The 13,198-nt window shown below is 37.0% G+C and overlaps 4 protein-coding genes and 1 long non-coding RNA gene across 7 annotated transcripts; 2 read left to right on the forward strand and 3 right to left on the reverse strand.

Annotated features, from left to right (window-relative positions):
• The first annotated feature begins 1,134 nt into the window (after positions 1-1,134).
• LOC147476520 (uncharacterized) lies at positions 1,135-3,886 on the forward strand. 3 transcript variants are annotated; one of them, XM_086581897.1, is made up of 5 exons: positions 1,135-1,236; positions 1,415-1,671; positions 2,464-2,675; positions 2,759-3,020; positions 3,423-3,886. In XM_086581897.1, exons 2-5 carry the CDS (start codon positions 1,417-1,419, stop codon positions 3,729-3,731), a joined length of 1,038 nt encoding a protein of 345 aa, XP_086438023.1. In that variant the 5' UTR covers positions 1,135-1,236; positions 1,415-1,416; the 3' UTR covers positions 3,732-3,886. The 3 variants fall into 3 exon arrangements, with proteins under 3 accessions (XP_086438023.1, XP_086438024.1, XP_086438022.1); XM_086581898.1 differs by having other exon boundaries at positions 1,159-1,280; XM_086581896.1 differs by having other exon boundaries at positions 1,196-1,310.
• LOC147476521 (uncharacterized) lies at positions 2,215-4,378 on the reverse strand. Its single transcript, XR_015207362.1, has 2 exons — positions 4,200-4,378; positions 2,215-3,132 (listed from the first exon to the last, which is right to left on the reverse strand). It is a non-coding gene; the product is annotated as an uncharacterized LOC147476521 (long non-coding RNA).
• LOC147476522 (uncharacterized) lies at positions 4,215-7,216 on the forward strand. The gene is made up of 5 exons (XM_086581901.1): positions 4,215-4,352; positions 4,450-4,686; positions 4,846-5,076; positions 5,180-5,441; positions 5,861-7,216. The coding sequence occupies exons 2-5, from the start codon at positions 4,643-4,645 to the stop codon at positions 6,167-6,169; spliced, it is 846 nt and encodes a 281-aa protein (XP_086438027.1). The 5' UTR covers positions 4,215-4,352; positions 4,450-4,642; the 3' UTR covers positions 6,170-7,216.
• Positions 6,398-7,209, reverse strand: LOC147476523 (RmlC-like cupins superfamily protein). The gene has a single exon (XM_086581902.1). It carries the CDS (start codon positions 7,207-7,209, stop codon positions 6,547-6,549), a length of 663 nt encoding a protein of 220 aa, XP_086438028.1. The 3' UTR covers positions 6,398-6,546.
• A 1,572-nt stretch (positions 7,217-8,788) lies between the features above and the next one.
• On the reverse strand, positions 8,789-12,847 carry LOC147476524 (TPD1 protein homolog 1-like). Its single transcript, XM_086584007.1, has 3 exons — positions 12,508-12,847; positions 12,266-12,349; positions 8,789-9,261 (listed from the first exon to the last, which is right to left on the reverse strand). The coding sequence occupies exons 1-3, from the start codon at positions 12,572-12,574 to the stop codon at positions 8,915-8,917; spliced, it is 498 nt and encodes a 165-aa protein (XP_086440133.1). The 5' UTR covers positions 12,575-12,847; the 3' UTR covers positions 8,789-8,914.
• Positions 12,848-13,198: the final 351 nt, after the last annotated feature.

A 13,198-nucleotide genomic window follows, 5' to 3' on the forward strand; every position in this document is an offset into this window, starting at 1 on the left:
TCTTTCATGAAGTGCACTGTCTTTGGAGTCTGGACTCATTGGCAGCATCTACCTATGACACGGGGGACTTGGACTCCCACATCAGAAAACTGCTGAAGGTTCACGATAATAATCTTTGATCTATTCATGCTTAATGGTTACGACTATGCCAAAAGGTATTCAACTTGCGCGGAGGATTCCCGGTATAGATGTTGATTATTGTGGAAGTTTAGATTTGTTTTAGCTCGTATCTTAAATTTAGAAATGACATTGACAACTAGATTTTTCTTTTATCGGTTTCAACCTTTCAAAAAATTTATTGTGTAAATTATACTGATTTGTATCAAGCTCAACATTGGTATTTTCAGATGTAACCCTTTCTGGAACGGCGAAGAGCTTGGGCTGCTTTCGGGATTTCGTAAAGCTGGTCTTTAACAGTTTTACATCCATTGTTGTTATTGAAACATTCGAAATAAGCTAAGATTCAGCAACCCGAAAACGTTTTTTCTTGCACATCAGTGTTTGAACTTTGAAGAAAGGTCCTTGAAAATTTTAGACTGGGGTTGTCCTTGATAGACAGATGCATCACGGTATATATTTTCGTGTACTAGCTAAAGCGTGACGTATGTCTGGTCTTGTGTGCTAGCTAAACTGTTACGTATGTCTGCTTATGTCTGCTGGAGATCATATTCACTCTGGGACCTAGTAGGTACCAGGTAACCTGGGAGGGGAAAGAGAAACCATGTGCTCACTTCGATTTGGTGGATCAATAACTTGTCGAATCAGAAATGGTTGTTTACTCATTTCCTATATTCCTTCTAACCACAAATCAACGTTTTTGCGTACCCTTATGATATTTTAGCTGAAAATTTGGTTTATCAACCCTTAGAATTGCCCATTTGGCTCTGTAGACTGTTATCCTGATTTCCTGGTTAACAACAAAGCCTTGATGTTTTTCGGCTTGTTTTTAATTAAGTGATCAGTCATTAGTGGAACCAACAAAGAATGTTTGATAAACAGAAACTTAACTGGCTCTGTGTTCCTACTGCTGTCTCTGTTACACTACATAGATGCCATTTTGAGAAAAAAACAAGAAGAAAAATTGCGAGTTGTGACTATTGACGCCAGAATGTCTTTTGGATTGTGGAAAAGGTTCTTAAAAGTTGATATCCAACCTTTTCTTACTGTTAAAAACAAGAAAACAAGAAAAGCTGAAATTAGGCGATAACAAACGGGTTTAAGAATTGTACAAGGAAGGCATGTATCCCAAAAATTATTTAACTGTCAGTAATATGCTAAAGGCGAGCATTTCGTGATTAGTTCTTGTGAATGTTTGTCTTTCTGCCTTAATGATGTGCCAGTTTCAGTAGATTATATACTACTTACTCCCCTGGTATTCTGTTTGGGGGATGAACCTGATGTTTTTTTGTTGCAGTGATGTTTATACAGATAGCTTTGTCGCTGTTGTTGGTGGCTCTTCTTGGATGGGCTTATTGGGCTACACATCCTCCTCCTCCAAAGATATGCGGTTCCCCAGGTGGTCCTCCTGTTACTGCACCTAGAATCAAACTAAGTGATGGGAGACATCTAGCCTATTTAGAGATGGGAGTTCCCAAGGAGAAGGCGAAGTATAAGGTCATCGCTGTTCATGGCATTAGCAGCTCTAAAGACTTACTTCTACCAGTATCTAGAGTAAGACCCCAAACCCTTAATTTTAATAATTTGAACAACCTGCACATTTGAGTGGCTTCTCTCCACACAATATTAATACAACGCATACTGTCAACATCATTTTTAAGGATCATTACTTCGCATTAAATTGTAAGGCGAAGTCATATATATATCCTATCCCACATAAAAGGGTTTTAGGGACAAAAATTACCATATCCATGACTACTTCTATTCGGGCAGTTTGAGAAAAATTGCAACGAACTGGACAAAGAGAAAGAGAAAAGAAATCTAGCAAGATAGGCTTTCTCTTAAACGGATCGTCCATTAACAGACATGTTATATAGTGTCTTGAGCAGTTTATATAGTGTCCTGCACGGCTTATATAGTGTCATATATAAACTGCCCACGAACAAGTTAATAAACGTAACGGACACTATATAAGCTGCTCAAAACACTATATAAGCCTGTTCAAGACACTATATAAGCTGCCCCACGAACATATCCGTTAACGGACATGTCCGTTTAAGAGAAAGCCTGATAAACAAGAAAAGCAAAACTTACACATTATACCTTGAACTAATTCAGTTAAAGGCGCTGCAAATAGTTACCAGTAATCCTTGGTGCATATGCAGCCTAATAATATTGTTACATACTATCTGAGGGACATCAAGAATAATACCCGCAACTCTTACTTTTCTGCTTCAAATGCTTTCTTTATGTGCTTTACAGTGTTAACCATCGTTTGTCTTTGCGTACAGTTCCAGCTGGGAATCTTATTGTAGCAGCAACTGACTACCTCCTGAGGTCATGCAGGAACTCATAGAGGAGCTGGGAATATACATTTTGGCATATGACAGAGCTGGATATTCAGAGAGTGATCCAAATCCGGAACGGTCAGTTAAGAGTGAAGCATTTGACCTTGAAGAACTTGCTGATCAGCTGGAGATCGGTCACAAATTTTACGTGATCGGAATCTCCATGGGGTGTTACACCGTTTGGAGTTGCCTCAAATACATACCAGATAGGCAAGATACCTGTCATTTTTGTGTTTTCATTTACACCTCATCCTAACAAAGACTTATTTTTAACTCCAAAGTACATATTGCAGGCTAGCAGGGGCAGCTCTAATATCTCCAGTTGTCAACTACTGGTGGCCTTCTCTACCTTCTGAACTATCAAAAGAGGTATATAGAAAGCTGCTTTTCCAAACCCAGTGGGGACTTAGAGTCGCACATTATACCCCTCGACTACTGTACTGGTTGGCCTCTCTGAGTTCAATGTCCAATGTCTCAAGGGTGAACCCAGCGCTTTATAACCACACAGATATGGAGATCATAAGAGGGTTTAAACAAACTCCATTCCCTGGTCGGGTAATATTTTTCCCAAGCAGCAACATGTCAATTTATTTTTGTAATGGTTGTGTTTTTGTGAGGATACTTGATCTAGAAACTTTAAGCTTGGAATAACATGATTACCTGCATACTGTCGAGGAAAATACTGATGGTTAGCTGTATAAAGGTTGTGCAAACAATAGGAGGTAGATTGAATGCCCACCTAGTAGGCATGTTTACCCCGCTTGCCTAGTGCCAAGTTAAAAAGGAATATAAAAATTGTTATTAATCACCCGCAAAACACCAGACTCAACACATGGCTAGATACATGTGCTTTTGTTTTGGTGAAGGCTAGATACATATGTTGAAAGTACTCACCTAGTGTTTCCTGATGATACTATTACTGACATCTATCTGCTTATTATACATGTCTAATTTCAGGAAAAGGTAACACAACAAGGTGACTTTGAATCTATTGTTCGAGACATACTAGTTGGGTATGGAAACTGGGACTTTGACCCTTTGGATCTAGTTAATCCATTTGTCCACAATGAGAGCTCTGTTCACATATGGCAAGGATATGAAGATAAGATAATTCCTGCTCTCCTGCAACGATATGTTCCAGAAAGATTACCTTGGATTAAATATCATGAGGTTCCTTATGCTGGGCATCTGTTAGTGTTCACAGACACCTTATGTGACGCAATATTTAGGGCACTTCTGATTGGCGAAGAGCAAACTTTTATGTAATCGTACGTAGCGGAACTTAATGGATCAAATATATGTGTCAATGCTACAGTACCTTTTTCCTTGAAATTTTAAACTAGATCTTTAATTGTATAAACTATGATCAGCAGTATTATAACTTCTGTTATTATAATTATTTGAGACTCCATTTAGCTGGTGATTCTGTGAATTACTTGCTGAAGAAACTGACTTGGTTGTTACATTATTCCCTGACATACAAACAAACACATAACTGATTGATGCAACCAACAAAGAATGTTGACAAACAGAAACTTTAAACGGTTCTATGTTCCTACGTACTGTCGCCCCTTGTCTCTATTAGACTACATAGATGCCATCTGAAGAAGTCAACACAAGCAGATCAAGTGCAAGTTGTGAGTTTCGATGCCTAAATGTCTATGCATGAATCTGGAAAAGCTGCTAATAAATTGATATTAAGCCGTTTGTACAGTTAAGATGCAGGAAAAATACCTGAACTCCTGCTAGCTGAAACTGCAGATGGGTGAAATGACTATCCCTTTGATAATATTCTGCAACTCCCGAAAACTCTGATTAATCAGTTTATTCTTAAGGCGAGCCCTTCGTGTATTCTTCTTGAGATATTTTCCTTAACATCCCTCCATGGTCTCGATGAGTTAATCATATTACGTAATACTTACTCTTTTCTTACTTATTCTTCTGAAATTTACTTTTACAGACGTTACTGTTGTCATTTATGCAGTAATGTTTACAAAGATAGTAGTGTCGTTGGTGTTGGTTGGTCTTCTGGGATGGGCTTATCAGGCTACAGAAGCTCCTACTTCAAAGATATGTGGATCTCTCACCTAGAATCAAGCTAAGTGATGGGAGGCATTTAGCCTACTTAGAGACAGGAGTTGCCTAGGAGGTGGCGAAGTATAAAATAATCACAGTTCATGGAATTAGCAGCTGTAAAGAGTTACTCCTGCCGGTATCTAAAGTAAGAACCTGAAACTCTTCTGAAATCGAACAAAGCCTGCATTTTCAGTGGCTTCTGTCTAAGGTCTAGTGGTCTACAATCTATACCATCACTAACATATTCTGTACTGCATCCTAATTATTAATTCTAAAAGAAAGTAATTATCTCCGTTCTTTTTAGCAAAAACTCTGACTTGCAGGAGCTAATAGAAGAGCTGGGGATATACATTTTAGCATATGGCAGAGCTGGATATGTGGAGAGTGATCCAAACCCAAAACGGTCAGTGAAGAGCGAAGCATTTGACCTTCAAGAACTTGCTGACCAGTTGGATATTGGAGAAAAGTTTTATGTGATTGGGACCTCCATGGGCGGTTACACCATCTGGGTTTGCCTCAAACACATACCACATAGGTAAGCCACTTCTTTTTATCAGAGTGTCATGTTGTTTCAGTTACAATATAATTAAATCCTAACAAAGCCCTGTTCTTTACTCATAAACACACCCATGCTGCAGACTAGCAGGGGCAGCTCTAATATCTCCAGTGATCAACTACTGGTGGCCTTCTCTTCCTTCCAAACTAACAAAAGAGGTGTATACAAAGATGCTTTTCAGGGACCAGTGGGGACTTAGAGTTGCACACTATACTCCTCGATTACTACACTGGTTGGCAACTCGAGAACATGTGTCCGATGTTTTGAAGGTGAACCCTGCAATTTATAGCCCCAAAGATATGGAGATCTTGAATAAGATGTTAGAAACTGGATTTGCCGGTCAGGTACTATTTTCACCTTGCAGCAACTCTTTCATTTAGTCTGTAAAGGTTCTGTCTCTTCTAATGATACTTGGTCCAGAAACATTATTAGGGCTTGGAAAACACAAGATCACATGCTTATAGTTTTCAAGAAAAATGTAAGTGCTAAGCTGTATAGTGGAAGTTTGTGCAAACGAAATCAGGTATATATAGAGAGTGCTGTGTTTGCTACATAGAGTTGCAGAGTCCTCCCCTTTTCGCTTTGTCTATGGATCTTTGATTATAATGAACTTCCTAATTACTCTAATAAATTTTCCCCTGCTTGCCATGTACTGAAAAAAAAAGCAAAGGACACGGCAGAAGTTCCATATTTTGCACGCCTGATGATATTCAACTGTACAGTCATCCATGATCCACAACTAATTGTACATTTCAAAATTCAGGAAAAGGCAGCACAACAAGGTGAATTCGAGTCTATTCACCGAGACATACTAGTCGGTTTTGGAAATTGGGATTTCGACCCTATTGAGCTAAATAGCCACTTTCACCAGAATGAGAGCTCTGTTCAGATATGGCAAGGATATGAAGATAAACTTGTTCCTGCTCTTCTACAGCGATATATTGCAGAAAGATTACCTTGGATTAGGTATCATGAGGTCCCTTATGCTGGGCATTTGTTAGTGTTCACCAACAACTTATGTGATGCAATCTTCAGGGCACTTTTGATTGGCGAAGAGCCGACTATTTTCTAGAGGAACGTAATGGTTCATATACGCGCAAGATCAGGGTACTCATGCAGACCTTCAATTAACGCCACATCGTTAGTATCATATATGCTCCAGTGCTCTACCATTCGCACAAGTTTCAAAGGGAGAAATTATCAGACTACCAGTGACGCAACACAAAAAACCTAAGCTGCTTCTTGTGATTGATCATTCCAAGCGAAGAAATTCACCTAATTTAAGTATGAACACCGTATATACTTTTAACCACTTTTATTGATATTTTGTATTACGAGTGACCAATATAGTTTTGTAAAACAGAAAAAAAAAAAAAAAAAAATTTTCTGGTGACTAGAGGACTAAGTTGTAAACAGATACGTAGGAAAATGACCAAAATGCTTCTTTAGTTACCTCTTCCCATTGGAAATAAACCTCCTCCTCAACAAACCAACTTCTCTGGCACTCAAACCAAATGCTTTTTCCAAAAGTTCATATCTTATCCCAGAACCAAAGACTGCCTCTGGAATTCTCTGTATTCCTGGATTCTGGCTATTAAAACTTCCTAATATTGTTGCTGGGGAGTCCCCTACATTCATTTGGAAATGAACTAGGCCTCTAGGAAACACCATGACTTCTCCTTTTTCAATCACTCTTGCATAAACCCGGTTAGTGGAGTCCACAAAACCCGAGTAAACCATCCCCTCCAATACAAAAGCCACCTCGGTCGCTCTAGGATGGAAATGTGGTGCATTAATGCCGCCTACATCTAGGTCAGCCCGAACAAATGACATGCCTAGTGTACTAAGACCAGGGAAGAGCGTGGGGGTCACGGATTTTGCGAAGAAGCCGGTTTCTGTGAAGTTTCCAGCTGACTTTATGCCGGAGAATACAAAATCATCAGCAATAACCTCTGGAGAATTCTTGCAAGGAAGATTGCTAAAGTGGATATGACTTGTTGAGCCTGGCTTTGTGTCTGGTATACAAAAATCTTGAACCGGGTCTGGGTCGGAGGCCCAGATTAAATGGAAATTCAAGATTATAACTAAAATAACTGTTGTCTTGGGAGACATTTTGGTTAACTTCGTTATGGTGGTTGTCTGTGCTTTTATAGAGTAGAGAGATTGAAATTACCATAAGCTTCTAATGTTAACCCCAGTCTCCAGTTCTAGCCTTCTAGGAAAGGAGATATAAACTAACACTTGAAAAAGTTGCCTTGGTCCCAAGTCCCAAATTATGCTAATGATGATTAATTTTCACAAACAAATGCGTGAACATCTTTCCATGGACAGGCACAAAAGTCAAAGGTTTTTGGACTCTATAACTACTACTTTTTCTTTTTTTTGGTAGAAAAATCTGTAACTACTCGAGTTTATTAAAAAATGCTTAGAGCAAATTGCAGGATAAAAATAAAATTGTTACGCCAAATCTCTGGTAAATAAGGTAAGCGAGAGAGAAACAGAGAAGAGTATGAAGGTTGGATCACCGTATGCTTAGGAGAAATGAGGAAAATAATTTCCTCTCAAATTGTGGGGTCTATTTTCGAAATGGAAATTGCTTTCCTGTTTTAACTCCTAAATGCATGGTTAGCCAACCTTAAAATGTCATTCAGCATATAACCAAGAAATTACGAACATATACATGCCCAAATTTTATAGTAAGTAGTAAGTACGGACACCTACACATAGTTCTGTGATTACTTGTCGTGGTTTCTAGATTTGGGGATGATTTCCTACACTGGATTTTGGGGCTTTTCTTAAAACATATATAGGCCAATAGTAATTGTAAACAATTATATTAGATTTATGCGAAGTGAAATTTTTTATTAATAATGATAACAAATTTTATAATTAATTAAAACAAGCTTATAATAAGCTGCGCCCCCAATTTTTACTTTCTTTTTATTCGATAATCAGATTTTTACTTTCTTAGATACCTTAAGAGTTGAGACTTGAAGTAGGTATATTTCTGCAAGGATGCCAATGAACTCCTTACAACTTCTCAAAGCGGATAATATCATTATATTCATGATTCAAGAAGGAAATAATATAAATCAACTCGCTAACTGATGATGTTGATCTGATGAAAGTAGACCGTACTCCAAGTTTTGTTAATGCTAATTATAATTAAGTAATTATGGTCATGATATAATGCAAATTAAACGGAAGTGATGAGGTCAGATAATGGATTCTTTCGGGAGCAATTAATGATTTGCTTGGCACGGAAGGGAAGTGGATTAGTTCCACGGTTCCACTTAAGCTCAGATGGCTCTGAATGTCTCGTGGTGCTGGTTTGAGTGCTAGGTTAGCTGGTGTCATACTGTCATATATGAGTATATGACCAAACATAAAGCAAAAAGGAGGCACAGACAATCAATTCTTTATGCATGCTTAGGTCTCAAGTCTAATTATTGAGGTTCAGGCACACACCCCCTTCTCCATCAAAGGAAACAACAGCTCGTGCCTTCATCATTGATAGATAACCTTAGCTTGACATACAGTAAATACGAATTTGAAGATTAGATCGGACTGCTGATCTCATTTCATGTCATAATCTGAATTAGATTTTAAACGAACACATTTAAAGAGATGACTAGCATTTAGTGAGTATTTAACAATCATGCACCATAGGCGCCATTGTTATCCATAAAACTATACATGTCCACCCCTTGTAATAGTCCATCATCAATTTGATTTAACGTGGTGCTTATAGCTCCTTGTGTATTATTACAATACGTAATTAGCAAGCACAACAATCTAATTATTGATCATGATATTTCTAAATGCATTTGGTCAAAACCTTCAAGACCGATAGCTTGGAACTGAAGGAGTTAGCATACTGAAAGCTAATAGTGGCGCCACCTTTGAGTGTCATTCCGTCATTAACCAAGCAATGATTGTGCCTAAGACGCCTGAACATCTTGGGATTGATAGTACGATCAGAGCTGAATTCGTCACATTTGACGAGTATGTTTGATATTGCACAGCGTGGAGTTGGGCACAAGTTCGTGATTTGAACCAAGTATTGTGGGATCCCGTTTGGTAATGGCTGTACTTGTACTTCCTTAAGAAGCATATCTGCTATTGAACAACTTCTATACCGTCCTGCTATAAGTTCCCCTCGTCCTTCAATTAAAAAACAAATGATCAAACCGTTAGGATAGCTTAGGCTCTTCTATAAATATAAATGGTTCTTCAACATTTTTTTTTGAAAAATTAAGCTAGGATTATGGCAGACCCCCACCTATTATATTGCAAATAGTTAGACCTTATAAAGTCTCTCTAAGAAGACAACTGACCATGGTACATTCAAACCTAAGAAAGTAGAGATAGTAATTTTACTTCCTAGTTATGATGTCCTTAACAATCACAGGATGATCTTCCCAAAGATGAGTCTATGCTTTCTCATAATTACAAAAGAATCAAGACCTGGTACTAAAACTCGAACTTTGGGTGACTATTAAACAAGTTAGGATCTCTACCATTACACCACAATTGGTTTATTGGAAAATGAAATGGCTCTAAAACCACCTGGGCCACTAATAAAGTTGTGAAAATATATGTACTATGTGAATTATATAATATTTTCAATTTAAGTATTGATCCATTGGTCGAACTAGTAACCCAATTTCTTTGTTGGGTCAGTGTCCAGGCTGGGTCTGAGGCTGGGTCTGATAACTATGCTCAAGACATCTCATCTTGTGGACAAAAAAATGGTCCTTCGACTTTGCTATAAGACTAACAAAAAGTTGTATAAAAAGCATATTCACCTCTTACAAAAAGTTGTATAAAAAGCATATTCACCTCTTACAATATTTTTTTCATGTTTCGCATCTAATAAAACCCCATTATCAAACAACAAAAAGTGGTGAAAACTTCGTTCTCATCTAATAATTGAGGGGTCATAACGCATTATACTTTTCTCTTTTATTCTACTTCTTGGCTCTTGTGGCATGGGGATTCATGCCGGGTACAAGATGGGAGTGAGTGCCTAGCTTTCAGGTCAAGCCTAAAACCTAAATTAAGTACCCATAGCCGTAGTACGCAATATATATCACGATATTTGGTTCCTAAATATAGTGATATGTAAGAGATTTTTTTTTTATAGTGATATCGCGAAATTGGATATTTACAGTTTTACACTTAAACAATATCTTGTGTAAAAAGATATTGTTTAAGGGTAAAATTGTAAATATCCTTGATAAATATTGTGATATGGGGATACATCGATATTTTATAAATATCGTGATATCTCATCATCCATATTCTTGAGAAATTGAGAATTGCTTTTCCAAACCAATTTCTCTATGATTTTATAACACTTCAACATTTTTTTTTATTCCAAAACCCTAGGAGAGAGAAAATTTCCTATTGGAAGTCTCTACTTTAATATAGGGGTGGGAATTTGGCCCTAACGACCCTAACCCGGCCCTGACCGACCCGACCCTAAAAGCCCTATAAAGCCCTCACAACTAAAGCCCTCACAGAGTTTTAGGTAGGCGGCCCGCCCCTAATGCCTTCTAGAGGCGGGACTAGGGCTAAGATTCTAAAACATAGGCTCGACCCTAAAGTCCCAACCAAGCCCCTAACCGCCCCTGTTTCATACTTTCACTATAAATACACATACCATAATTGTCAACTCTTTTTTTAAATATTTTCAATTAAAATAACATTGTCCTTTGTAATTTATCACTTACACCTGCCAGGTACTTCCAATAACTTGTTTTATATAACAAAAACTTGTCAACTTAAGTAGCCATGTGAAGAACAATGAAAGCACTAATAAAAAAAAAGACTTTATTCCTTTGATCATCAAATCAAAGTCCATAACTTATTATTCTCAATTTTTTCTCACTTATTTCTTATAAATTATATTTTTATTCATATCCAAGCCAAGTCTAAAAAAACTAAAGGTTTCCTTCCACACCATTAAAAGCAAAATACTGAGAAGCGGACATTTGTAACATAGAAACCAAAACACCCCTTTGTCGGAAAAATGACATTTGTAATCTCAAACCTTTCTCCATCACTTGTTCAAAAGCCAATATTTTCATTTCCATATACAAAGCTTGAATCACTTTTAAATTAGAAGAAATGTAATATTATATTTGTTTGAATCTATTATAGAAATAATTTATGATATTACAAATAGTTTAACAACTTCCATGACCCTTAACCAAAACTATTATGTTTTCTTCTTTATATCTATTACTTCTTCCTTTAAAAATGATAATATAATTATTTGTTTACATGTATTTCAATGTTAAATGTAATTTTAGTGAGGTTTGAGTCTGAGGAAGAACAAATTCGAACTCTCGATGTCTTGAGTTCATTAGATTGTGGATGTGCATTTTAAATTTTTGGACTTATACAGAGATTATTACTAGATTGGTTGGACTTTGAGTTTGTAGATTATTGTACATTTTGTAATATAAATGAGTTTTTAAAAGCTGATGTAGTAAAAAAAAAAAAAATATATAGGCCCTACCTAAAAGCCCGACCCTAAAGCCCTTAAAGAGGGCTAGGGTCGTGGTCGAGAAACTTGAGGTTTAGACTTGTGACCGGCCCGAATTCCCCTCTATGCCTTGACTTTAGGGCCGGGCCGACCCGACCCTAATATCTGAAAAGGGCTTTAAATGTTTAGGGCGGCCAGGCCTAAACTCGCCCATTGCCCATTCCCCCTACTTTAATATCTCTACTACTAGTATATCTATAATGATCGTGGCCTCTTAAATTCATCCGGGACTTTTTCTGACGCATAATACCCTTGATGAATAATAAAATCAGATGCCTAGCTATTTATTAATGAGGACTATTTTGTCTTTTTATGTGTTTATAAATTTTCAGTACCGATATTGTCCTTAAATAAAATAATTGTTTAACACCTTTAAATAGGGCCAATCAGTCTTTTCATGTGGCAATATATTTGAAAACCAAATCCACGCAATTCTCAATTGTATATAAAAGTCTTATTTTTAATTTTTTTGTTTTACTATGTAAAAGTCCTATTAATATTTTATAACACGATATTGTCTTGGCAAGTGGTAGTAACACTTGTAATAAACATTAAACAAACGATGGGTACTTATTTATTGTCAGCAGATTGAACCATGAAGGAGGTTTTAGTTACCGAGAAGTTTACGATGGGAATCTGAGAGCGTATCACTCCCACTAATAACTGTTGATGATTGGGCTTCAATAGGGTATGGAAGACCTGCGCAGAAAAATAAAAATATTAACACATAAAAAAAATTGTGGGATCTTGAGTTTTGAACACACGTTTTGTTTTTCTTGGGTGGATAGATAATAATTCTAAATACAAACAAGAATAGTAAACCAACCAAAAATAGTATTTGAGGTATCTTCACGTACCATTACAAACAGAAAATAGTAAACCAACCAAAAATGCGGCAGTAACAAAAGCTCTAAAACTCTCCATCTTTAGTCAAAACTTCGGAAGGAGGAAGCAAGGGGCCAAAAAAATAAGAAAATCTTTTTTGTTTGTTTTGGTTTGCTTGCATGCTGCATGAACAAAGCGAATGTTAGAGACCTAGAGTCACATATATACCAGAAAGGACGTGCAATATTAACCAACTAGTGATGAATGATGAATACTTACAAAGATCTTCAAGTTCTCTAGCTCCTCTTTTAATTCTATCTTCTCCAATATATAAGCAAATAGTACCTAACTAAGTTTCTAATTAACCCTACTTTCCTTTGATATTAACTTACTTAATTGGATAGCCTATATATGGAATAATATAATATTCTACATATTATACATGAATTACAAGAGTTAATCAAAGCCTTCGATCAAGTTCTTACCAAATTTCGCTGAAATTTCCAATTTTTTGGAACAGCTAGCCATTAGTGTGGAATCGACAATTTCTGCTCCTTGGTCTAAAATGGCCGGAAACTAACTGTTTTTTCTTTCCATTGTATTGGTCTTCTTGAACGAATTGGTTATTATTCATTCAGGGGCGGCACAGACATTGGGGCCAAGCCGAATTCCAACAGTGGGGCCTAACTAAACTTTGCTCCCTCTATTAGTCTAGTAGGCACT

The sequence above is a fragment of the Coptis chinensis genome, chromosome 9 (assembly GCF_015680905.1).
Source record: "Coptis chinensis isolate HL-2020 chromosome 9, ASM1568090v1, whole genome shotgun sequence".
Classification (NCBI taxonomy): domain Eukaryota; kingdom Viridiplantae; phylum Streptophyta; class Magnoliopsida; order Ranunculales; family Ranunculaceae; genus Coptis; species Coptis chinensis.